This window comes from Garra rufa, chromosome 25 (genome assembly GCF_049309525.1).
Source record: "Garra rufa chromosome 25, GarRuf1.0, whole genome shotgun sequence".
Taxonomy (NCBI): Eukaryota; Metazoa; Chordata; class Actinopteri; order Cypriniformes; family Cyprinidae; genus Garra; species Garra rufa.
In genome coordinates, this window is record NC_133385.1 from 37221166 (window position 1) to 37248319 (window position 27154).

At 39.1% G+C, this 27154-nt stretch overlaps 1 protein-coding gene across 1 annotated transcript in view; it reads right to left on the minus strand.

Moving 5' to 3' along the window:
* Positions 1–4090: 4090 nt before the first annotated feature.
* Positions 4091–27154, minus strand: part of LOC141301839 (protein inscuteable homolog) — a 44762-nt gene continuing 21698 nt past the window's right edge. Inside the window, exons 3-13 of the mRNA XM_073832036.1 lie at positions 22366–22726; positions 22002–22054; positions 21786–21909; positions 21595–21708; positions 16165–16290; positions 14266–14437; positions 13228–13406; positions 12864–12930; positions 12589–12744; positions 12356–12432; positions 4091–4594 (exon numbers count right to left, since the gene is read on the minus strand). Of these exons, the coding sequence (XP_073688137.1) occupies positions 4466–4594; positions 12356–12432; positions 12589–12744; positions 12864–12930; positions 13228–13406; positions 14266–14437; positions 16165–16290; positions 21595–21708; positions 21786–21909; positions 22002–22054; positions 22366–22726 (1558 nt within the window). The 3' untranslated portion in view covers positions 4091–4465. The remainder of the gene's footprint in view (positions 4595–12355; positions 12433–12588; positions 12745–12863; positions 12931–13227; positions 13407–14265; positions 14438–16164; positions 16291–21594; positions 21709–21785; positions 21910–22001; positions 22055–22365; positions 22727–27154) is intronic.

Here is a 27154-nt window from a genome sequence, read left to right on the forward strand (position 1 = left end):
ACTGAGAAATTTATTCTGCTACAAACATTTTAGCTTATGCTTAAGACCAGTGGTTTTCTAAGTTTTCAGACAAGGTATATGCTTCGATCATTTCAGAGCGCTAAACTACTGCCTAAACCTAAACTCTCTTTAAAGTGACACGATTTAATGTTTTCCTTTGTCTTTGGGGTGTTACAAGCTATTTGTTCAAATTAAAGATCCGTAAAGTCGCAAGGAATAGAGTATTAAACCCAAAGAGATATTTTTTCTAAAAGTTAAGACTTCCTAAAATGCCTCATTCAAACACTCCCCCACAAAGCTGCATCACTGTGTGGAAAGATTTGCATAAGACTGCCCTGATGATTACGTAAAGAAAGAAGGCATAACTTTTATTCTCGCTGTAGAAATGTTGCTGCTGCCGACGCCGCCGTGTCATTGAGACGGTGTGTGTTTCGTTGCAAAAGCAAAACTACTTTCTTTGGCCTTGAGGACACCACTACAAATCAGTGAGTAAGCTGTATTTACAACACTGTTCCAGAACAGTACAACCCAAATATGTGAGGCCCAGATAGCAGACGTACTTCTGCAAGATGTCTCTTAAAGATCTCTTGATCTGGAAAGCATCTGCTGTGTACAAAAGTCTGTAAGATGTCAGTTTTACATACATTCTAATTCATAAACATCTTAAAGACATCTAATAGACATCTATTTGACATCTGATAGACGTATTACAGATGAGACGTCAAATAGACGTCTCCAAGATGCACGTGTGCTATTAGGGTGGGCTGTTTCTAAGAAGTGGGGTAATTCCAACTTTGCAAGGACAGTTTTCATAACAAGGATAAAATAATCAGACCCTGTAATAAAATTAAAAATAAAGTTTCAGTTTAGTTTGTTGACTTAACTAAAACAAAAAATGAACTCTCGGGTTTTGAGGATTTTGAGTCACTCCCTCAATTGACCTGTTTTTTTGCCTCCAATCACAAGCTAGGACAGCAGCATTTGTGAATAGAGCATCAAGAAAAGAGGGTGGCCTTTGAGTCTCCGGCCTGCAAAGGTGAGACACTAGCAGATCAACTAGCTTTAAATCTGTCAAGAGTCCTGTCAAGGAAAGGAAAGGACTGCAACAGATCATCAATGTTTGAGTCCACTGTCCAGAGAGACAGAAGCAGACACTCCACGCTTCAAGTCTCCAGCTTTGAGGCAGCTGAGAAGCGTTCTGTTCACAGAGGCTCTAACATAAAGTGATGTGCTTAAAACATCTAACACATTAAGAAGTGTCTTTCTGCACTGCAAATATGATTTTATATCATGCATGAGAATTTTTATTTATTTATTTTTTTTTGGTCAGCTCTGCTCTTAACATTGCATAAACCAACTTTCTCTGACTGAGATAGAAGCTTTGATATATATGCATACATGCATTCGCTCCGTTTGCTTAAAAGCACTAAAACAGTTTTTGCATATAAGCTCTAAACAAAGCATTCTGTTCATTTAGGCTCGAACATAGCAGGGCTGCCAACTCTCACGCAACTGACACTTTTCTCCCGCTCTCACGCCACACATCCATTTTCTCACACAGTCAAAAGCATCCTCAGTTCAAACTATAATAATAAGATATTGGCAAAACAGATTTGGTAAAGGCTCCAGTGCGTTTTTACATTTGCGCTTTGGAAATTGCCAAAAGACAATGTGTTTTCGTAGCGCTGAGCAATGTAGCCAATCATTTCTGTTGATGTCAGACCATTTTGTTTTTGCTTCAAATGTTTAAATGATAAAATCATGCTATATGTGTGTAGCATCTTTGTTTGTATCATGATTAAAATACAGTGTTTGGTTCAAATTTCCAATTTATTATGATTTTTTATTATTAAAACTGTTTAGTTGTTGTAGTAGCAGCAACTGCAAAAAACAAATAAAAAATAAAATAAATTTTCTCAAATTGGCAGAAAATGATGTTTGTATCATGACAAAAATGGCAGATGTGGCAGAAAGCAGCACAGCGCAACCGGAAGCTGGCGAAACCATTGTGTATTCTGAATAGGTGTTTCTGTGTGTATTTTAAGTGTGGAGATTATGTGCTCAAAGTATTATGTGTTAATAGATTGTGTGTTTATTATTATATATATAAAGAGCGGAAATGGATTATTATTGATTAATTATAACAGATGTTAAGTAGATGTGGTACTTGTTGGTGTGTTAAATGTTATACTTACCTGTGAAAGGCATGGTCCAGAAAGGGGAGGGCTGTGGCCTATATAAGCCTAGGCCAAACCCAAAGACATTATTTGAACATCGAAAGGCCGAATCCTGAATAGTCTGGGAGGAGGGATATTACAAGTCTCTGATTAATTGCCCACAGTAGATGGCAGTAATGCTCTATCTCAGATTGCGAGCTGCAGATGAAAACGAGAAAGAAGAAGAAAGACATTATATGCTGTTTTAACTTTTTTGAAGGTTACGGGATATAGACATATGAAGGTGCCTTGAAGGTTGAGGAGCTGAACACGCAGCGTCAGAAGAAGTCTGGGCTCTGATCCTTTGGGGTGGGTGGGGTACCTCCTCCAGTTTTTTTTTTTTTATTATTAATTAAATAAATAAAATACAGATTTATCACCCAGGTGCATAAAATATACAGTAGGTGGTGGTAATACTACGGAGTGAATGGCCATTTAACTAAAGAAGAAGAAGAAGAAGACATTATGAAACTTAAGAGGTCAGAGTGGAAATCACCCTACTAAAGAAGTTCTGAGGCCTAGCTGGGAACATGAGAAGAAAGAGTGTAATAGTTTTGTTTGGAGAGTGGGGAAATTAATAAGAGATATGAGACTGGAAGAGGTTGGATATGCTCCAATAATTCCTTTATCCCCAGTGCCATTGTGGGTTATGGCCCAACCAAAAGTTGATCTAAGCTTATTAGAAAGACAAAAGGAAGCGTCCTATGAAACAGAGGTGTATGATGTAAGGGAATATATGGGGTCAAAGTATGGAGAGTATTTGCACATTTTCAAAGATGCTTCAAAAGATCCCAAAACAAGTCATGTTGAGCAGAAGTCATAGAGATTATTCAAGAATTATATTCAGCAAAACGTACAATAAAAGTACAGTTTTTGTGGGTTCCGGCTCATATTGGGTAGAGAGGTAATGAAGAGGCAGATAATTTGGCAAAAAAATGCCATAGAATGAGAAAAAGTTGGTATACAGATTCCCCTTAGTAGGTCAGAAATTAAATCAATTATCAAAACGAACATTTTGAACGTCTGGCAGCAGTATTGGGACACTGATACCAAAGACAGGCATTTGTATCAAATACAGAAGAGCAGAGCTGAGGAGAACATTATTACAAGGTTGAGTGCACAATTCAGTGCATTTAATAAGCAAACATCCAACAGGGCTCTGTGGGGAATGTTACTGAAACAGCTGAACGTTATAATGTACTGTCGGAAATATACTGTTGAAAGAAAAGTATCAAAAAATATCTGAGATGAACTTTGAGATGAATCGTCAGGCTTTGTTTACAGAACCTAAACCAAAGCAGAACACCATATAACACCAGTTGCCAGTCTTTGATTTTGTTTTGGAATGCTTCAATTGAGTTACAGTGCTCTGCCTTTGTTTAGCTGTGTGCCAGTATGAAGTTACTCAGTCAATCATGTTATATGTTACAGCCTATGAGATAGCCCATGACCACTAGATTTTATACAGGTGTTACTAATGATTTTATAAATGGTGATCAGCAACCAAAAATTTGATATAATGTGGAAGTTACTGCCTTTTGCCTTGGCATGACTTCTCACTTTTTGCAGACAATGAAAAGGCAGAGTACAGTAACTTCAAACTTGGGGTAAAAATCAAGTTTGAGTTAAAACTTTTATGTACACTACCAGTCAGAAGTTTTTGGACTGTAATGTACTACTTAGGTTTTATTTTAAGCATTATACCATTAATGACAAACTACAGTAATTCACTTTTTATACAGTATTTTGCTCTTTTCTTTACATATAAATTTATGTAAATTTACAAAAAACTAAACAAAAATAATCTGTAATTAATACAATAAAACCGTTAGATGTTAAATAATATTTCTAACTAAAGTAAAGCATAGACACACTTTCAATAGCAGTTTGCTTTATTCAAGACATGCTTATTTGCCTGATTACTTAAATAGTTTTCAGCATTATATAGGCTGAACCAATGTGTATTATCAAACTTCCATTACATTCACTTGAATAGGAAATGTACACAGTGATACATTTGAAAAATGTTTGAATCTTGAAGCACAGTTGCAGCTGAATCATTTTGTGGATGTTGTTGCACTGTGTTGTAATGTTCTTTCTAAACCTCTGACTGATGTAAATAATACTCATGTTACATTTCTACCAGATGGCTGGAGGTTGTACTCAAAAACATACAGATCAGCCAAGGTGGTTTGTTTTAGTAACAAATAAATACATTGAGAAAATTGCACAAAATCTCCCGCTCCCCCTCAGACGAAGCTTTCCTCCATGTTGGAGCACAAGAGGAAAGAGTCCACCAGTCTGGGCTTAATCAGCTGTTGATGGTCAGTGGGCCCAATGCTGTCCGGACACTCAGCCGCAAGCCTCCTCAGAGCAGCCTGTCAATGCCACAGATCATATAAGAATGAATGTACAAGATGGAAACACTTTAGAATTATACAATAATAAAGTACTTACAATAATTTGCTAACTATTCGTTAATTCGTAGTTTATAAACTGTACACAGTGAAATCCCGTTAATCTAACACTGAGTGTGGACACATATAAACACTGAAGCAGTGTTGAAGTTAACGAGATAATTAGGTGATTAACGAAGTGATGATTGATCATTATTGAAGACACCTGATGTTCATAAGCAGAATCACCAAAGGAGAAAACCAACATTTTTAAGCAACCATTATAGTGGTCAGTGTTTGCATTAGTTGGGCTCTTGTCCCTTAAATCTTTAATGCTAGATTTTGTTTGGCTGCTGTATATGAGCCAGACATTAACTTATTCATTGTAATATTTATTGTCATATTCATCTAATCTCTAAGTTAGTTTTTTTTTTTTTTTTTTTAATTAACTTAATCCCGAAAAAAACTTTCCACTGCATTGTTAAGAAGGCTTCAGGGCGTCCAAGAAAGTCCAGTAAGCGCCAGGATGGTCTCCTAAAGAGGATTCAGCTGCGGATTCGGAGTGCCACCAGTGCAGAGCTTGCTCAGGAATGGCAGCAGGCAGGTGTGAGCGCATCTGAACACACAGTGAGGCCAAGACTTTTGGAAGATGGCCTGGTGTCAAGAAGGGCAGCAAAGAAGCCACTTCTCTCCAAAAAAAAAAAAAAACATCAGGGACAGATTGATCTTCTGCAAAAAAGTATGGCGAATGGACTGCTGAGGACTGGGGCAAAGTCATATTCTCAGATGAAGCCTCTTTCCGATTGTTTGGGGCATCTGGAAAAAGGCTTGTCCGGAGAAGAAAAGGTGAGCGCTACCATCAGTCCTGTGTCATGCCAACAGTAAAGCATCCTGAGACCATTCATGTGTGGGGTTGCTTCTCATCCAAGGGAGTGGGCTCACTCACAATTTTGCCCAAAAACAGAGCCATGAGTAAAGAATGGTACCAAAACACCCTCCAACAGCAACTTCTTCCAACAATCCAACAACAGTTTGGTGAAAAACAATGCATTTTCCAGCACGATGGAGCACCGTGCCATAAGGCAAAAGTGATAACTAAGTGGCTCGGGGACCAAAACATTGACATTTTGGGTCCATGGCCTGGAAACTCCCCAGATCTTAAAACTTGTGGTCAGTCCTCAAGAGGCGGGTGGACAAACAAAAACCCACTAATTCTGACAAATTCCAAGAAGTGATTATGAAAGAATGGGTTGCTACCAGTCAGGATTTGGCCCAGAAGTTGATTGAGAGCATGCCCAGTCCAATTGCAGAGGTCCTGAAAAAGAAGGGCCAACACTGCAAATACTGACTCTTTGCATAAATGTCATGTAATTGTCGATAAAAGCCTTTGAAACGTATGAAGTGCTTGTAATTATATTTCAGTACATCACAGAACCAACTGAAACAAAGAACTAAAAGCAGTTTAGCAGCAAACTTTGTGAAAACTAATATTTGTGTCATTTTCAAAACTTTTGGCCACGACTGTATACAAAAGAGTATATCGGGAATAATTATGATCAATATATACAAGTGTATACTAGGGGTGGGACGATACAGGTAACTCACGATTCAATTCTGTGACGATATGTGGCCCACGATATCGATAATATCACGATTCGCGATATCTACGATATTCAATATATTGGAAGAAATTTCATCAACGATATATCACGATATATGTGACTGAAAAAGAAAAAAATACCCATAATAAGGAAATCTTAAGCATTTATTAATGCCAACATTTTCAACACTGTGCAAAGAAATATGCATTTGCTTAATAACTCACTGCCTCCTGGTCTTAAATGTAAACGCTGTACAGCTAGACAGATAAAAGTGCCTGAACATTAAAAAAACAACATGAACATTAACTAACATGTGTAAACCGTGATACTGAAACGTCAGTAGTAAGTTACTGTAAAGTGCTTTATGTTAACCTGGACAGTGGTCACATCAAGGCATATTCTTCTTGAGGAACACTAACGCCTGTTTCACACATACTCCGTCTGCAGTGCGTATGCAGTCCGTGTGCGATGCAGAAGCAGCACGGACTCGTTTTGCTTTCACACAGAACACGTTTTATAAACAACGTATTATTCAATGCACTTGAATGCACTTGCACACCGCTCCTGGGACGTACTGCCGGACAGCAACCGCGTGCAGTGTGAACATTCTAATCCGTTAACATGGGTGCGGAAAAAAATACTCAACGCATACGCACTGCAGACGGAGTATGTGTGAAACAGGCGTAACTGATCAGCATGCTCAACTAGCGGGTGCGTCTTTGTTTGGTTTTCGTTATTTTCCGCCATTTTTCTCACTTCTCTTTTTCTGCGCTTCTTCTCTGTTGTTGTTAGAGAACTTGTGTTCTTCACTGGCTGCTGCTTCTGCCACTTTACCCCTATTTACTCGAACAGCGCCCCCCGCAAACAGAATGGTAGATATTGGGTAGTGACAGTGACACTGACGACGGGTAAATTAATCATTTTGTGTTGTAATAAAATATCGATATTGGCCGTTAGTGTATCGATTATTTATTGCGACAGAGAGCACAACAATATATTGCAATATCGATTTTTTTTCCCACCCCTAGTGTATACAGATGCATCTAAGGATCCAAATGTTCAGGTGAGAATAGCATACACCATCCCAAGATTAAAAGTATCGGAAAAAAGAGAATTTCAAATCAGGTATCAGTGTTTACGGGAGAGTTGCTAGCAATTATGACAGCAATGACTACAGTATATGAAATGGGATTAAATAAAACATTAATATGCACAGATTCAAGTTCAGCCTTAATATGTTTGGAAGCTCAACAGTCTGAAACTAGACAGGACATAGTCTTGGAGATCCTTCAGTTATTGAACATGATACATCAGGATAAAAAGGTAGTTCAGTTCTTGTGGGTTCCAGCGCATACAGGAGTGGCGGGAAATGAGGAAGCAGATCAGTTAGCAAAGCAGGCAACAGCAAAAGAAGGTATAGATATGGAAATTTTGTATAGTAAATCTGAACTTAAGTCAATAATTAAAAAGAAGATAACAGAGAAATGGCAATCCTATTGGGATAATGAAGAAAAAGGTAGGCATCTTTACTCAATACAATCATCGGTAAACAAAAGAAGGAATTCAAGAGGAAGTAGAAAGGAAGACTGTGTTCTTTCAAGACTAAGGCTGGGGCATACGGGATTTAACATTAAATATAATAGGAAAACATCCAACAGGGTTGTGTGATTGGTGTGGAGTCAGAGAAACAGTAGAACATGTTCTCATTCAGTGCAATAAATATAATGAGAATAGAAGGAAAATAATTGAAGAACTTCAGAAAAATGGTGTGCAGCAATTAACATTAAAAGAACTTTTAAATCCAGTAGGAAGTGATAATCTATTAGTAATATTTCTAAAAAGGACTCAGTTAATTCATAGAATATAAAGATTATTATTATTAGTGGGGATGTTAATAATGTTAGTAGTAATAGTACTATTATTATTATTATTGTTGTTGTTATTATTATCCCTCGTCCCTAGTCTGGAAAGGACCTGGGCTGTAGATGGAGGAGCTGAACACGCAGCAACATCGAAAGGCTTGAGGGAAATTACAAGTCTCTGATTCATTGCTCACAGTAGATGGCGGTAATGCTCTATCTAAGAAGCGAGCCGCCAATAAAAACGAGAAAGAAGAAGAAGAAAATAAACTCCTTTTTCATCATCTGTCTGATTATGCCAAAACTGATTGCTCTTTTGTTCACAGTTTCTTGCAGTCTGTAAGGAAATCCTATGTCAAATACTCAAGTCACTATATGATGATTATGTCAAGCACAGTCAATGCCACCTGATGACTTTTGCTCTTGGCTTGTCTGGCTGTTATAACTCAGTAATTGCAGTCAAACAAGACCTAATATTGAAGATTTAAGGGACAAGAGCCCAACTAATGCAAACACTGACCACTATAATGGTTGCTTAAAAATGTTGGTTTTCTCCTTTGGTGATTCTGCTTATTAACATCAGGTGTCTTCAATAATGATCAATCATCACTTCGTTAATCACCTAATTATCACCTAATCTTGTTAACTTTAACACTGCTTCTGTGTTTATATGTGTCCACACTCAATTAACACTGGGGATTCTGCTGTGTATATTTCTTTTTCTTGTATTTTTTTGTCCACAATGACATTTCAATGTGTTCTTATTTATTTATTTATTTTTGTCAGACCACTAGTAAAAGTGTAACTGTGAATCCTAGCCAGTCTTTTTCAATCAATATCCCACATACAGTAATGTGTTATTTTGAAGAGGAAGAGTAGGAGGTGAAAGAGAAAGAGCAGGAAAAGGAGGAGGACAGTGATAATGTGGAAGAGAAAGAGCAAGGGCAAGAAGACAAGCATATATTTTAGTTGATGCATGCCAGCATTGGATCAGACATGCAAGAGGATTTTACCCCTGCTGCCCAGCCAGGGCCAATTTAGCCTGTGATGATAAAGAGGTTCTTTGCTGGAGCAGAATAATTAGGGGCCTAACACCGAAGGTTGCTATTGTATTCGTTGGCATTCTTATTCTGCCATTGAGTCTATGGCAGCCCATAGAACCACTTGCGGGAAAGTTGTATAATTTGGCACACTGATAGAAGACAGTCTCAACATTAACCATAGCAAGTTTGGAGTCTCTAACTTAAAGTCCCCCTGAAATCAAAATTAAAGTTTTTTGGCTTTTAGTATGAATATATTAACCTTAAGGTTATCTATAAGCTAGTGTGCTGCAAAACAAAGACAAAATTTGCGTTTACAAGATATGGGCATTCAAAACTTACAGTCTCGTCACTTCCGCCAATATGAATCAGGGATTTGGATGATATCACCGTGCACTTCAGTTTCTCATCAAACGTTCTGTCCAATCAAATGCTCTCTAGAGTCCGTAATGTCCCGCCCCCTACACAGCAGATCATATGCGCTCATATGTACGGACGGCATGTATTAAATTACACAGCCTCAGCATGATTATGATCACTTTTTCGTTTTAGCAAGTTTCATATTGAATCTGTGCGGTAATTTATTAGTCTGTGGCTGTCATAAGCTTACAAATGCGGATTTACCGAGCTCAACGGCTCTTGCCCGAGCAGATATTAATGGAACGCTATTGGCTATTCAAAATGAGTGGGCGGGGCTGGGCGATATGTTTTTGTTTCAGTTAAAAGTACGTCACCACATAGAATTACGCTGCGTGTTTCAAGGCACTTCAGTGGACCTTTAAACTCTCTAGCACCACCACTTGTCCAAATTTTCACTTATGTTTATGCTAATAACTTTTGAAGCGTAAGGCACAGAATCAAATTTTTTTTTGTCTGAATCCTTGGCTCATGCCGAGTCAAATGAACACCAAAAATCGTAAGGTTTCAGGTTTTTTTTTTCTATTTTTAATAGTTTGTAAAACCTACTTTTTCGAACTCGTCCTAGGCGGTTTGCCTGTTTTTCACCAAAATTGGCTCAGATCATCTTCAGACCACGCTGGCAAAAATTGTCAAGTTGATTCACTGAACCGTTCTCGAATAATACACAAACAAATTATACGAAAAGCACGCAAAAATGGATGCAAGGCTATATCTCCGCAATGGTTTGGTGTGTGTGTTATAACAAACATAACCTGAGGCTATCAGCAGTGTTTGACACCTAGTGGTCAAGAGATATGAAAAATGGCTATTTTTGCTTGCAACTTCTCAATGGTTTGGCCAAAAATCACAGAACTGGTCTCTTTAGGTTTGGTGCATCATGTCGAGTCGAACCATTTTTCCCATGTCAGCCATTTTGAATTTTGTCAAAAAATGCAGTATTTTACAAACACACTGGCGTATCGCCTATCGTCTTCGGCACCATGCGCTGACAGTACTCAAAAAGTTTTCAGGCAGTGGCCAAAAGTTATAATGAAATTTTAAAAATGTTAATAACGTTTGTTTAGATTAGCCTATTTTAATGAAACTGATCTTTCTATATTCCTTAGATAACGCCGAGAACATTGATAGCAATTATGCCATAATTGGATGAACTTCCTGTCTGCTATTTTGATTAATCTTGAAAACCTACTTTTTCGAACTCCTCCTAGACCATTGGTCCAATTTTCACCAAATTTGAATTGGATCATCTTCAGACCATGCTGGCAAAAAGTTATGATTTTGTGTCGATATACGAAACGGTTTTCGTTTAGCACATCAACGAATTAGCTGTAAAGATGCCAAACTACATCTGAGGCTGTATCTCGGCAAAGGTTTCAGATATTGACACCAAATTTTGTATGTGCCATTGTCACCTCACACTGACCACACCACATCAATTTGGTAACCGCACCGCCTATTGGTCAAGAATAATAAACCATTCATTAAACATTAATTATTAAATTTCTAAAAATGCTAATAACTTTTGATTGCCACAAGAAACACTTATTACCGGTTTTCATAGTATTGCTTTGAATTTATCTCATCTGTGTTTAAAACTGTGTTGTGGTTGTGTGTGTTTTTGAGGGTTCTGAGAGCAAAGTTTGGTTTTTCAGCAAGATTGTTTTGAGTGGAGAGCTTCATTTTGACCTGAATATAGGAAGTTTGGGGAATTGAGTTAGAAGTTATGGATTTGTGTTTAGAGTTTTGCAAATAAGAGGCATAATTTTAAGAAATGTGTCTTTGGGGTATTTTTTTACCCCAAATGACATTTGCTAAAATTTTTAAAAATCTTCCCTTTGTCCAAATGGTATGAGACTTTATACATTGGTCAGCACTATCTTGATCTACAAATAAAAACAAATTGGAATGATATCTTGATTTTATGTTAGTGTGACAAAAAAAAAATAGTTACATTCATGGTCTTTGGGGTCAACAGGCAACAAAATGCAATTTTGTAACAAAATAATAGTTTAAAAAAAAAATGTTATTTTCCTATTTATTAATGTTTTTACTCCACATTTGTGCAGTTTTCGGAGGATTTATTATATTTATATATATATATATAAATTAATAAATATTTAACAAATAAATATTTTTCACTATTTATTTTTCACTATTTGCTATTTGACCAACTGAAAGATATCTTTTCACAAGTTTTTTTTTTCAGTTACTTATGTTCATATCTACATATTATGAAATACAATTATATTTTGCTCACTTATAATTTGTCAAATAAAAAAACATGTTGCATTCTTATGTTCATGTATGTTACTGCTACTCAATATGAAATAGAACTGATTTTGTTTCAGTACAAAAAATGCTAAACTTTGACAAAAAGTAATTTTTATTGTTATAATTGTGATTTCATAATATGTAGATATGAACTCAACTGAAAAAAAAAAAAAACGTGAAAAGATATCTTTCAGGTGGTCAAATAGCAAATAGTGGAGCTCTGCAGCCATCTACTGGTAAAAGTGATTTTTTTTTTTTACTTTTAAAACTGCTTTTTCTAAAAGATGGGCAAAAATTTTACACTAAACCATGTGAAATTATCCATGTTATCCCCATGAATTAAAGTTGGAAATGTGGGTCTTTTATAAAGTGAATTTTACATTAAAAAAAGCAGTTTTTGTATAAAAACCTATTTTGTATAAAAAAATATTTATTTATTAATTTATATATATATATATTTAAAAAATATATAGTAAACCCTCTGAAAACTGTACTATAAGCACATATAACACAGTTTTAAGCAAATGCATTATTTTTTTTAACTTTAGTTACCAGACAGGCCACAAGTACTGAATCACTGTTGTTCCTTTCCGCTGGTGACCGACACAACTCGATGAGGCGAGGAACAGCTGAGGGAAACAACAAAAGGCTCACTTTTACATCTTACAATCTGTAGACAGTCGAACTGGAACTTAAATATAGGGTGCCCAAATATGAGCTGTGTGAAGATAGAAGATGAAGTCAGATACAGTTGTTTTGATAGAGCCTGTTATGCTTTCTCGTACCCTTGAGCTGTATGGCTGTCTGAGCAACAAGTGGGTCTCTGCTGAGACGAGCCAGTGTGACGGCAGCTTTCTGTTGAACCCGCTCGCACGCCGCACTCTCAGACGGACTGGAGGAAGATGGCTTCTCATTCAGCAACACCAGCAGCTGCTCGATACCTACATCAAACATTCACAACACTCACATTATATGCCACTCTGTAATGTTGCTTTTACATGGCAATGAACAGGAATATTTGTCTTTGAATGGTTAAATTGGGGACGTTACGCTTTCATACCCTTCTCCTCTAGAACATCTGCAGTGCACTGCTCCAGAACAGACAGATTCGCAAGGATTGTCACAACCTACAGGGAACGAAGCACTGTGTCATTACTGTGATTATAGGGAAACAAATACTGCATGCAGATAAGAAGACTGCAATACTACCATTCAAAAAAAGAGTTAAAGGGGAAAATACTCCTGTCTGATTCACATTCTACTGCTGTTTTAGCATGAAAATGACAATTACGTTGTCAACAGAATAAATGAAAGAGGAATGGATCTGTAAACAATGACTACAAACATGCCAAATGAAAGTAGTGCATGCTGTAATTTCAAATATGGGGTTTATTTGTCTGTCTGTATAAGTCCTAGATCGGTACCTGGTCTTTGGAGTATGGCGTGTCGACTCGTTGGCGGTCTCTGCAGGCCTGTAGCAGGATGTGAACGGCATTGAGCTGCAGCAGGATTTCACATGCCATGCTGTCAAAGAATGTGATGTTTGCCAGAGCTGCTGAAGCCAGCAGAAACACTTCACCACAGGAAGCGCTCTCACACAGATCTGCAGACACACACAAGATGAAGAGGTGGAAAATTGGCCACTGTTCGGTAAGCTCTTTTAAAATGAGTAGCTTGCCTGTGATTTGACAAGCGACAGTTTTAAAGTAAGTTGGTTGAATTAGAACTGGCTCGTTGAAAAGAATCAGAATTCCTGACACATTTTAAGGCAGGTATTCTTCTAGAGCAGAAATTCTTTAAAAGGCACACTTTTTTATTGAAATAAATAATTTAAAAAAATGCAGAAAGTACATGTATTAAACCTCATGTTAACCTTGCTGCTTCTGAAACCCAAATCAAAGAGTAAAAATGGACCTGAAGTGTGGAATAATGGTGAAACTCAAAAATGAAAGAAAGATGCAGAACTTTACATTCTGACAAATAACCCTTGACGTCTAGTACTGAGTTTGAATCATTTAAACATTTATTGACTTTATTTTGACATTGACTTTTATGCCTTTAAATCTGTTTATAAACAATGAGTTGCAGAACCAGATGTGAAATCAACAGCTGTAATGGACTGCAGCAGTTTGATAGGTGCTATTCATAGTTTTGGCCACAGTGTTCACCGGGCTGAAAATCTCATTGAGCGTCATTGAGGTGCTTCAAGCATTTTTGCAGATGCATATCTATCTCTGTTTTGCGTATATCAGTGGTAGCCGATCCTGCTTCTGGATAACTGCCATCACACTCACTCACGGTGTTCAGGATGACTTGAAAATAATGGGCAGTTGTGTTGAAACAGTGCTGGAACTGAAGTCAGCAGGAACGCAGCCCACTAGGAGCAGAGCTGTCTTCCCTCTGGTTTATAAGGCATTGTATTTCCTCAGCTTGTGCATGTGTGCTACGCTGCTTGAACTCACTGATGAGGGCTGTGACGATGTCTTGCATGCTCTCCAGGAAGCTGGCGAGGTGTTGTGTGGAGGTGTGATGGGGAGAGGTGATCTGAGCCATCACCGCCGCGGCCTCCGCTCGGGTCGCCTCTGCACACGCGCCGTCTGTTAAGATGTCTGCCAGACACAGGATGCCATCCACCTGAGTTACACACCAGATCAACACATCACGCTACACCTTTGGATTCAACCGCTCGTGTGACATGCTAAGCTATAATAAAGCTAGGGATCACTTTCTTTTGATAGGTCAGAAACCATAGATGAAGAACTAAAAATTTGAAGTAGAATTTGAAGAAAAAGTCGAAGTTGAAGAAAAACCTAGGCAGAAACCATAGAAGTAGAAGTCGAAAAAAAAGTTAAAGAAGTAGAAGCCATGGAAGAAGTCCAACATAAAGTTGAAGAAGTAGAAATTGAAGAAAAAACCTAGTCAGAAACCATAGAAGAAGTCAAAGAAAAAGTCGAAGAAGTGGAAGTGGAAGAAAACGTCAAAGAGGCAGAAGCCATAGAAGAACTAAAAGAATAGTAGAACATCAAGAAAAAGTCGAAATCATAGAAAAACCTAGTCAGAAACCATAGAAGTCGAAGAAAAAGTAGAAGAGGAAGACGCCTGAGACATACTACCAACTACAGTATACACATATATATATTAGGGCTTAAATATATATTACTGTAAATATATATAATACTTGAGATCTTATTTTATGGTAGTTTATAAGACTTTCAATAAATCTATACACTACACAGCAGTATATTTCAGTTATTTGAGGTATAAGGTAGTATGAAACTTGTACAATAGCATACTGTGAAGGTTGCATATGACTGCTTATGCTTATATAGTATATGAGCAATATATTATGGAGCAGTATATGAACACACTGTATGCTGTATATGAGAGCACATCGTCATTTTTTGTTTTTCAAAACTCGTGGTGTTTGTGAGCTGACAGTGATAGTGTTTACAGTAATCTGAGCAGTTTCAGAATACTGTTCGGTTTATATAATATATCACCACACGGTGGCGCTGTGACACAAACTATAAAATGCATTATACTCACTAGAAGTATATCAGTTATCATATCAGTTATGTCAATCCTCTACCGACTTGCAAAATATATATATTTTTTTATTTTTTAAAGACACAAACACATAATTACAGTTTAGTAAAAATGTCTTTCAGTGCAATTGACTTTAAACAGTTAAACTTTCTAGTTATGTATGTTTTGTATTATTTTGGGGTCTTTTACAGAAAATGTTGCGTTGCTCATGTCTTAATGAAAAGCCGGAGGAAATGTGTGTCTAGAACAAGAAGAACACACAAAGTGGGGATGAGGTGCAAACTGCGGTTTAGTTTAGTATTTGTTTTAATATTTTTATACAGTTTTTAAAAAACTTCAGTTATTTAGTAAACTAAATGAAAATAAAGGAACATGTAAGATGCTGCCTGCTAACTGACACAGAATAACTATTAATATATTTATTTATTTATTTATTCATTAATTTCTATGTTTATTATTTATTTCTTTAAAAATGAGTTTTAGGATAAACATCTCCTCACAAACGCACTGTTGCAATTATCCCTGCTTTCTGCTTAAAAGCAGTAACCTCATTAAAAATCAATGCAAGCTCATCCTATATATCCACGCATATTATACTTCTGCAACATAATGTTTTTGGCCAGTCTGTTTATATATCAGTTGGTGCATTTGATGCATAGGCGTTCCACATTCACAGACTGTAATGTGAAATGTTTATTCTAATTAGCATCTGCGAAAATGACATCAAATAAACAAGAGAGACTGCATTCTTAGCTCACTCAGATTCTGCTGCACACATCTGGGTCTTTTTAATGTGCATACTGAGAAACTGATACCTTTTCCAGCTGGCTGATGCCCTCCTCAACACAGCAGATAGAAGCCACAGTCCTCAAGGCGTGTGCGTACAGAGTACTGAAGCAGTCCTGCCGGCAGATCTTCAGAAGGGCCACCACAGCTCCCTCCTGTGGACCACACAAACGCTCCACTTTAATAAATGCATTCAAATATCAATTAATAATCTGGTGAGAAAAAAATACATTCAGTAACATTTGAGTAGATACGTCTTTTAATGAATTTAAAAACTCAGTACAAAGCCAATATAACTCAGTATACTCAGTATATCCTAGTGCTGTGTCAGTATGGAAATGGGTACATCAGGTGTGTGTGTGTGTGTGTGTGTGTGTGTGTGTGTGTGTGTGTGTGTGTGTGTGTGTGTGTGTGTGTGTGTGTGTGTGTGTGTGTGTTGTGTGTGTTGTTGGTCTATTCACAGAAATTTGTAACCAAGAATTGTGGATGGTAGAAATCCGTTGCCACTAGAGAGAAAATGACTGCGAGACGAGCTAACCACTGTCATTATGTGAATAAGCTTAATTATGTGGGCAACACAGAGCGTCATCCTGAGGCCATACGATGCCACGCTAGAGAGCCTCAATCTGCAGGGTATTCACACAGACACATGAACATCAGTCTGTTCTGTCTCTGGGTTTAGTGGCGTACAGTAAATGTACACATTCAAAAACTCGTCTTAGACCAAAACTATGCGTCACTGTCAGAATTTTAAAATTACACCCTTTTTTCACCCTTCTTTCAAACAATACAATAGTTTAGAAATTATATTTTTATTAGTAGTAGTTTTTTTTTTAAACAATAGTCATGACATGAAATGGTTTGATGTTCTTATGCAATAATGTTTATAATGTTATGATTATTACTAGCTAGTTGGTTTTGGGTAAGACTAGTTTATCTGTATACACTAAAGTTAAAAAGGTTATGGTCACTATTTTTTTTTTTAATTCAGCAAGGGCATAAAACTGAACAGAAGTGACACTAATATCATTTATAATGTTACAACTGTTTTAAAGAAAAGCTAACATTATGTTGCAACACAACCATTTTCATCTGTGATAATGATACAAAAATATCTAAAAATTCTCAAATCAAGTAAAAATTATTGTCTTGTTTTCAGAAAAGTGAGATTTTGCTTAAAACAAGCAAAAATAATCAGCCAGATGGGGTAAGTAAAATAATCTTATTTCAAGCAGACAACTAGATTATTTTGCTTATCCTAAATCTCACTTAATTTTAACTTCTTTTTTTAAAAAACAAGACAAAATTTTTTACTTATCCTTTTAGATTTAAGAATTTTTAGATATTTTGGCTTGAAACAAGACAAAAAAAGTATTTTTTTGCAGTGTGAAAATTTAGCTTTGCCACCAAAGGGAAACATTTTTAAAAAGATGTTCACTGAGGCAATTATATTTCATTATATGTCATTTTAGAGAGAGAGAGACAGAGAGAGAGAGAGAGAGAGAGAGAGAGAGATCAGGGGTGTTCAGGCAAGGGAGGCAGTGTCTTCTCAAAAAATTGGATGAGAAAAAAATCATTTGTGTGCAATTATTGTATTACAAATATTTATTAATTAAGCGTAAGAATTAAGTTTTTCTCAGTTTTGAACTGTGATGCTCAATGTGTGAATCGTGAACCCAAATTCGTGAACTAAAGCTAGAAGAATAAGTAGAGATTAAATAGAAAGTGAGAAGCTAAAGTGCTGACAGATCTTTAACATGCTGTATCTATTGCATTACTGCACTGCAGCAGACGGAAGTGAAAGATGAATTCAGATGCCGGTGGTAAACAGCCGGTAGTCATTTCTCTAACAGGCAGAGAGCCAGAAAACAAGACCGCCACCGTGATCAATGCAGCACGCTAATGGGACGGGACAGTATCGATCTGATTAGAAACACAAACACACGCACCAGTAAAACCTTATCAGGCGACTAATGGACGCGAGGCTGCGCCATCACTGTCATCAGAGTTAAATAAAGAACCCCCTCCAGAGAACACTAGTGTCAGAACTGCACTGTCAGATGAAGCCCTCGCCAATGTCTTACTGGAACCATAAGCTCAAATGCCTGTGATAGTATTGCCATGATCACGCCAGGCTCTCCCTCACTCACTCATTTAACTGTCAAAATCACCAGAGTACTAACAGGAACTCCATTTCCGTACACTTGCTTATTCAAGATCAGGACTCTGCAGGAGAATGGAACCCTTTTGTTACGAGCTGAACTCAACTCTGCGGCCGCAAGTAGCGGCTTACGATTACAGTCGACAACTTCATCTCGGGGACTGTCAGAAGCTCAAGCTTAAGAAAAAACCCTGCTTGTCTAAAAATTTTATCCAATTGGCAAACCATTCTGTTGAAAAGACCAAGTCCTCCAGTAGTATTAACTGTATATTTCACATCCACTGAAAGCCCTTCAACAAACAATCTGTGGGTATTCTGGCCTGATATGCCCACTTTCATGATGTCTTCTTCTAGAAACGAGTCTCACAACTACCACCTCATAGAAAATGGAAGTGTGTTAGATTTAGGGTTACCTGATTCCTGGTGAATTCAATTTCAATTTCCAATCCTGAACAGCAAGCTATGGAGGAATGATGAAGCATCAACAGACATTTCCCAACAGTAGTAGTGACTTTATTTACCATTTATTTATATATATATATATATATATATATATATATATATCGCATCAGATAGTGCACTATGGATCCCCTGAGGAATAATTCCACTCATTCTCTACTATAGGAAGAATTGTATTCCATCTAAGCAACTAAAAGAGGTGCTTCCAGAAGTCATAGATCCTCCTCTGACTATTATTAATTTGTCATTGTCATTAGGATATGTCCCTAAACAATCAAACTGGCTGTTCTTAAGCCTCTCATTAAAAAAAAAAAAAAAAAAAAAAAAAAAAAAACACACACACACAAGAGAATTAGACCATAAAGAATTAGTTCCAAATCAGACCGATCTTGAATCTCTTAGAGAAAAATGGTATCTGTGAAGATTTCCATTCAGGATTTATACCATATCATAGTACTGAGACTGCTCTTGTCACAGTTACAAATGACCTGCTCTTATCATCCGATCAAGGTTGTATCTCTCTATTAGTGCTGCTGGATCTTAGCACCATGTTTGACACTTATTGACCAAAACATTCTTTTGAATAGACTAGAAAATCATATTGGCATTAGTGGAAGGGCATTGGCATGGTTCAAATCATACTTATCTAGCCATCAATTCGTAGCCGTGAATGATAAGGTATCATATCAATCACAAGTGCAGTATGAAGTACCACCGGGCTCAGTTCTAAGACCATTGCTTTTCACGCTTTACATGTTACCCTTGGGAGATATCATCTGGTGTTTGTTTTTACTATTATACTTTATTTCTTCACATCAGTGGAGACCATGACAACTAGTTGAGCCCGAGAGACAGATCCTCAGCAAAAACCTTGTCACCTAGATGTCCATTGGCACAATACTAAGACCAATGGAACCAAAAGAGTCCTCTGCACAATCTGACTTTGTTGCAGCCTGGAATTAAAGTGCTGGTTTTGTCTAGCCTGAAGGGAACTGGTCCCCTGACTGTGCCTGGTTTCTCCTGACGTTTTTTACTATTTACTATTTGATCCAGGGATCTGTCTCGCAAGATCCACTTTCCTGCAGAGTTTAGCTCTAACTAGGGGTGTAACGATACACCAATTCCACGGTTCGGTTCTCTGTTTTGGAGCCACGGTTCAGTTCGGTTTGCTGTGGGTCTAGGGTTCATGGCATGGCACCAGCAATGCTAAAGAACACTAGATTAACTTAAATTAATAATAATAATAATAATAATAATAATAATAATTGCTATGTTAGATCATGTTAAATAGTGCATTAACAAATGAGACTTCAGAAATTACTCACAGAGGTGACTCACTCCAGCAGAGCACAACTATGACACTGGCAATCAAGAGCTTTTGGCCATCAAACTAGCTCTCGAGTAGTGGCAGCATTGGCTGGAGGAAGCTTGTTATCCATTCTTGGTTCTAACTAATCACTGCTACGTGGAATATCTGCAAGATACCAAATGGCTAAACCCAAGACAGACCAGATGGGCTCTATCCTTCACAAGGTTTAACTTTACCATCAAATATTTTCCAGGGTTGAAAAACTATAAAGTGGTCGAGCTATCCCACCTTGTATGCACCTGAAGAAAGTTCTGATAATCTGAATCAACTAATTGTCAGTCCTATCATCATTGGGGCAGCTCGGCCAGATTGCCAACCACTGATGTCATGCAAAACGTACATACCCATTTCACAATAGATTGCTCTCATCAAATCAATGTTGAAAAAGATCCAGGAAATCGGCTGAGAATGCTCAAAATTTTCTTTGTAAACCAGAGACTAGATTAATACCATTCCAATACAAACTTGGTTACCAGCCACCTCTGTTCGAACCACTGGTTCCGGGAAAGCGAGAAGGTCTGGTATGCTGCTCATCAGTTGCAGCACGCAGTGCGGAGTCGTAAGAGCCATGCCGATGTACGGAGATCTAGAATTTGAACTTGTGTGATTAGGAAATAATCACAATAAATAAGGGAAATGACCACTAAGAACAGATGTTGGTTCAATAAATCAAGTCAAAAAATCCCTAAAGAAATGACTTGAAAAACAGAGTACCCTGAAGTAACCCAGACATGAATTTGAAACAAATGCGCATTATGAACCACATATGATCTCCATCTAATCTGACTGAGCTGGAACAAATTTGCATTTTGTTTCAAATTTGGTGAAACAGAAACAAAATGTGAACAAATGCAATGGAGTGAAAGTATTATAGAAGAAGGAGCTGATCGCATGACCACAGCAGTGTGAAGTTTGTGTGTGTACTTGTTTAACCTACTGTACATTGTGATGTCTCCATAAATCATTTAAAAAATTGATATTGTGGGGCCATTTTATTAGGCTTCACAGTGAAAGCACCTTTTTTTCTTTTGAAATGCAAAAATGCAGGGTTAGGGATAGAAATAATGATCTTAATGAAATTATTATGCCATCCAAATGACAGAAAAAGAAGTGTGTGTGTGTGTGTGTGTGTGTGTGTGTGTGTGTGTGTGTGTGTGTGTGTGTGTGTGTACCTGGTATTCATCACGTTGTGTGAATACCAGTAAATTTTGACCTTGTGGGGACATTTCTCAGGTCCCCATGAGGAAACAGGCTTATAAATCATGCACAATGAGTTTTTTTGAGGAAGTAAAAGTTTGCACAATCTCCTGTGAGGGCTAGGTTTAGGTGTAGGGTAGGGTTAGGGCGATAGAAAGTACGGTTTGTACAGTATAAAAACCATTACGCCTATGGAATGTCCCCATAAAACATGTAAACCAGTGTGTGTGTGTGTGTGTGTGTGTGTGTGTGTGTGTAAGAGAGAGAGCGTACTTTAGCAATGATGCTGCAGAGCTGTGGCCCATCCTGAGTTAAAGACAGCAGGTTACTGATGGCAGTGCTAATGGCAAAAACATTATCAGAATCCTCAATCTGATGAATTAAAATCTGTAAAAAAAAAAGGGAGAGAGAGATAGTTAAATGACACTAATGGACAGTTTCTTATAGTATAAACCTACTCTCACCTGTATCTCATTGGCCAGTGCCATGTCAATCATATGGCTAAAGGAGTCACTGACGTCAGTAAGGATCTCGTGAATGGCCTCCTTCATGGATTTGAGAAAGTATTCATCCTCAGTATGAAGACATCTGTGGGGTAAACACTGTCAGTTATATGAGATCGGATCTTCAATATGAGAACTTTGATGAAAATAGGTGCAACGATGTGTTGAGTTCTTCACCTCTCAGTAATGACGTTCAGCTCCATGCACTTCTCCAGCAGTGATTTCTCATACTGCCACGAGAGAATATCAAACATTCAGTACTTTAAAAAAACTATATATTTAGTTAATTCTTTAACTATAACCAGAAAAGTAATAGGTAACACTTTATATTGATAGTCCACTTCAGACATTCGAATCTTAGTAACTTTGCAAGTACTGTACATGTCAACTAGCAGTCAGTAGAGTAATAGTAGACTGTCCGCTTAATATCTGTCACACTTTAATTTGATGGTCCATGTCATCTTATTAGTTGACCTGTAGTTGCAAAGTTACTTAGTTAATAGAATGTTTAAGTGGACTATCTGAAAGTGTCCTTTAGTACCTTCTGCATTTCCGGTGGGGCGTTTCTGGCCGTGCTGTACTCTTGGATGAGCGAGCGCACGTGACAGTTGACCCTGACGGCCGTGCTGTGGACCCGCTGCCAGCGGCCCTTCTCTAGACGCTGGAACATCTTCCCCAGCTCTGTGCTGACCACCAGCGCCCTCTTCAGCAGCGTCTGCAGGTTATCACGAGTGACGTGTTCACCGACGGCACCCGTCCCAGACACGATGAGCTCACCCGGAGCGTCTTCATCCACGCCGATGGGTTTCGACTGCAGAACGCACATGCACTCCACCTCCGTCATGTGCCGTAAGTCTTCCATCCAGCGCTGTACCGAGTCCACCTGTATGGCATGCATCCTGCTGCACAGACATACACGACAATGTCAGGTCATCAACAAACATTTCTGTACATACATAAGCCGTCAAATGATTCAAGGTTTTCCAAGATGGGTTCCATTCAGAACAGGCCTCGCAAGGGTCGGACAACAAAGTTGAGCACTCGTTCTGTGCGTCAGGTGCAGAACCTGGCTTCAAAAAACAGATGCATGAGTGCTGCCAGCATTGCTTTAAAGGTTGCAGAAGTAGAAGGTCAGCTTGTCAGTGCTCAGACCATACGCCGCACACTGCAACAAGTCGGTTTGCATAGGCGTCATCCCAGAAGGAAGCCTCATCTGAAGCTGGCTCACAAGAAAGCCTGCAAACAGTTTGCTGAAGACAACCAAGAGCATGAATTACTGGAAACATATCCTGTGGTCTGATGAGACTATAACATAAACTTGTTTGGCTCAGATGGTGCCCAGCAGTTTTACAACATGATAATGATCCCAAACGCACCTCCAAGATGACAACTGCCTTGCTGAGGAAGTCCTGCACCCTATTAAGCTCCTGTGGGGCATCCATAAGCGTAAGGTGAAGCAGCATGTGTCTAACGTCCAGCAGCTCCGTGATGTGATTATAGAGGAGTGGAAGAGGATCCCAACAACAACCTGCAGCTCTGGTCAATTTCATGCCCAGGATGATGAAGGCAGTGCCAGATAACAGTAGTGCTAACACAATATATTCACACTTTGGACAAGTTCACTTAGGGTGTACTCACTTTTGTTGCCAGCTATTTTGACAATAATGGCTGTATGTTGAGTTATTTTCAGAGGACAGTAAATCTATACTGCTATACAGGTACAAGCTGCACATTGACTACTCTAAAATATATCCAAGTTTCATTTCGATAGCATTGTCCCTTGAGAAGATATACTAAAATGGTTGCTGAAATGTGAGGGGTGTATCCACTTTTGTGACATACTGTATATGTTTTGTGCATCGGTATGGGGTTTTACAAAAGTGTAGGTACAGGCACGATTTTAATGTTGAATTTAGAAAGCTTTTCTATTTAAACATTTGAGGAGCTCCACAGAACACACTCATCCGTGCTAAACTAATTGTACTCACGTGGATGTACTGTTAACAAACACCAGTAAATGAGGGCAGAAGAACCAATTAAAGTAAGCAGAGAGAGGACAGAGTGGTGATGATTAAGTCAGAAAAATGCGGAGACACACAGAAATCCCCAGTTTTCCCAGTTATAGTGGTTCCTGTGCTTCATTATAAACACTGTATCTGACCTGAGGTCAGTGCTGAGGTCAGGACTGATGTGACCAGAGGCAAGAGTTTAATACATTTCTAGATAATCATTAAAAGTATTTTTAAAGCTAAAAAAGTGTCTCTACTACTACTACTACTACTCTACTCTACTAGAACTTTAGAAATGATTTACAAATAAGAAAAAAGTATTTAAACAACATAGTAAGATAAATGTTAAAACAAAAAATATTGCAGATAATTGTACGACATACTACCATTATAAACAAGCAAATGTTTTCTTCTTTCTCGCAACTGAGGTCTAATTAATGACAGTGTTCGGTTCTGTTGCACATTCGATGTGAACGTCCCTCAGTGTAAACTTACACAAACAGCGGTCAGTGTGTTTCGCAGCAGGTTATATCATTCTCCCAGAGCGGTCCTTCTCCACCTACACTACGGCGATGTGATCTAATCAGTGTCACACAGAGAACGAGTGGAACAGGAAACAAACGTCAATGCGACGTCCCACAGATTGTACTGGCGCTGTGTGCTGAAGACAAAACTGAAAAACAAAATCTGTGTGCATTTACACTAATACCACATCCTTGTTTTTTATTATTTGAAAACGTCAGATATTCACATGTGATGTGTAATAGTTTCATGCTGCACAAATGGAAAATGATAAAGTGGAATAGCTCTAAAATGCCTAATTATATACACAGATTTCTTATTGTTCATGTTAAAAAACGACTGCTATATTATTACAGTGTGTTACAGCTGGCCATTTTGAACAAAGTATCGACCTGCACAAACAATTTCTGTGAGAAAGGCCTCTTGAGAATGGATCATCTTGATAATGGGTTTATTTGAATGAATGTGGAGGAAAAGCTGCTCTCCACCACAAATATTTACATTTCCACCCATTGATGGGTCAGAAAGTGCTGCGCTTTTATTCCTGTGTACAGTGAGGTCAGAATCATTCACTGCACTCTGCTAAGAGTCATTTACAGAGTAAAAACACCTGAGAGAGACGAACATACATCTACACTCATGATGCCTCTGGATATACACACACACACACACACACATTCACTCACTGCTGCTCAAAAGTTTGGGATCGGTAATATTTTTAAGGTTTTTAAAGGAGACTTCAAGGCTGCATTAAAAATGCAGGGAAAAATGTTAAAGGCAATTTAAAATAGTGGTTTTACATTTTAATATACTTTAAAATATAATTTATTCCTGGGATGCAAAGCTGAATTTTCAGCATCATTACTGCAGTCTTCAGCGTCACATGATCCTTCAGAAATCAATCTAATATGCTGATTTATTATCAATGTTGGAAAGTTGTGCTGCTTAATATTTTTTTGGTAACCTGTGATACTTTTTTAGGATTCTTTGATCAATAAATTAAAAAAGAACAGCATTATTTAAAATAGAATACTTTTGTAACAATAAATTGATGTTACATTGTTAAAAAGTGATAGTAAAGACATATATTGTAAGAAAAGATTTCTATTTTGAATAAATGCTGTTCTCCTGAAAAAAGTATCACAGGTTCCAAATAAATTATTTGATAATGATAATGAATCAGTGTCACAGAGAGGGTCAGAGACGTGCGGATCCAATTGCAGCATTTATTGAGAAATGTCGACAGGCAGGAGTAATCACCAGGAAAACAGGAACAACGTAGGTAATCCAGGAAACAGTTCAATAGACAGGGAATGGTCGCAATGGCAGGAAGCAGGAATCGTCAACGGGGTACACAGTCCAGAGTCATACACAGAGAATCCAACACAGAGATAAACGCTTAGAATTACGACCATAGGAACAATAAGACTTCGCAAGGTGGCTGTGTGTGTGAGTGGCTTAAATGCATGTGGGTAAATGATAAACAGGTGTATGCAGCAATCAGTTCAGTGGGAAACGAGGAGCAGCTGTGTGCAGTGATTGGTGCAGTGGCTTATGGGGATTGAAGTCCAGAATGTGTGTGCAAGAGTTCATGATGAGATAGACCAGATACGTGACAGAGCCCCTCCCCAAGGAGCGGCTTCCAGACGCTCTAACCACATAATACAACCTGGAGGGTGGTGGAGCGGAGGCGGAACAGGGGGAGGGATGGAGGGCCAGGTCCATGTAGGGGTACTGGAACCACGAACTGAGGCGGAGCCAACGGAGGGAGAAGCCATGGTGGGGGAAGGGTTGGCTCCTGCATGGGGCCGACCGACGGAGGTGGAGCCAGTGGAGCCCGAGGCGGAACCGGAGAGTCGATGGTCCTAGGTGACACCGAGGATCCGGAGGGCCAAGGCGGAGCCCAAGGCTCTGGCGACCCCGGCGGAGATGGAGGTCCGGAGGTACGCAGCGGAGCCGGAGTGACAGAGGATCGAGGCTGTGCCCACGGGAGGGAGGAGGTCCACAGAGCCGGCAGGACGGAGTGACGAGGCGCAGCCGGAGAAGTAGAGTCCAGAGGCGAAGGTGGGGCGACGACTGACCGGGGCGGAGCGACGATGGAGCCCGGAGGAGCTGGTGGGCCGATGGCCGACAATGGAGACGAGGGAGCACAGAGCCGGGGTGGAGCCGCAGGGTCGGAGGACCGAGGTGGAGTCCAGGACTCTGAGACTGGAGGTGATGGTGAGGGATCCTTCAGTCTGGACACCGATGGAGACTGGCAGTCCCACGGCAAGTCCTCTGCACCGAAGGTGGGATGTGGGTGAGCAGAGGGACTGTCAGGAGACAGAGGTGGCGGGACTGGAGCAGCAGGGAGGGTGGGTGGGAACAGTCCATGCATGAGCTCCGTGACCAGAACCGGGCAGACAGGAATCTCAGGACGACTGGATGGAACCAGCGGAGTCTCTGGAAGGCTGGGCGGAACCAGCGGAGGCTCTGGAAGGCAGGGCTGAACCAGCGGAGTCTCTGGAAGGCTGGGCGGAACCAGCGGAGTCTCTGGAAGGCTGGGCGGAACCAGCGGAGTCTCTGGAAGGCTGGGCGGAACCAGCGGAGTCTCTGGAAGGCTGGGCGGAACCAGCGGAGTCTCTGGAAGGCTGGGCGGAACCAGCGGAGTCTCTGGAAGGCTGGGCGGAACCAGCGGAGTCTCTGGAAGACTGGGCTGAACCAGCGGAGTCTCTGAAAGGCTGGGCGGAACCAGCGGAGTCTCTGGAAGGCTGGGCGGAACCAGCGGAGTCTCTGGAAGGCTGGGAGGAACCAGCGGAG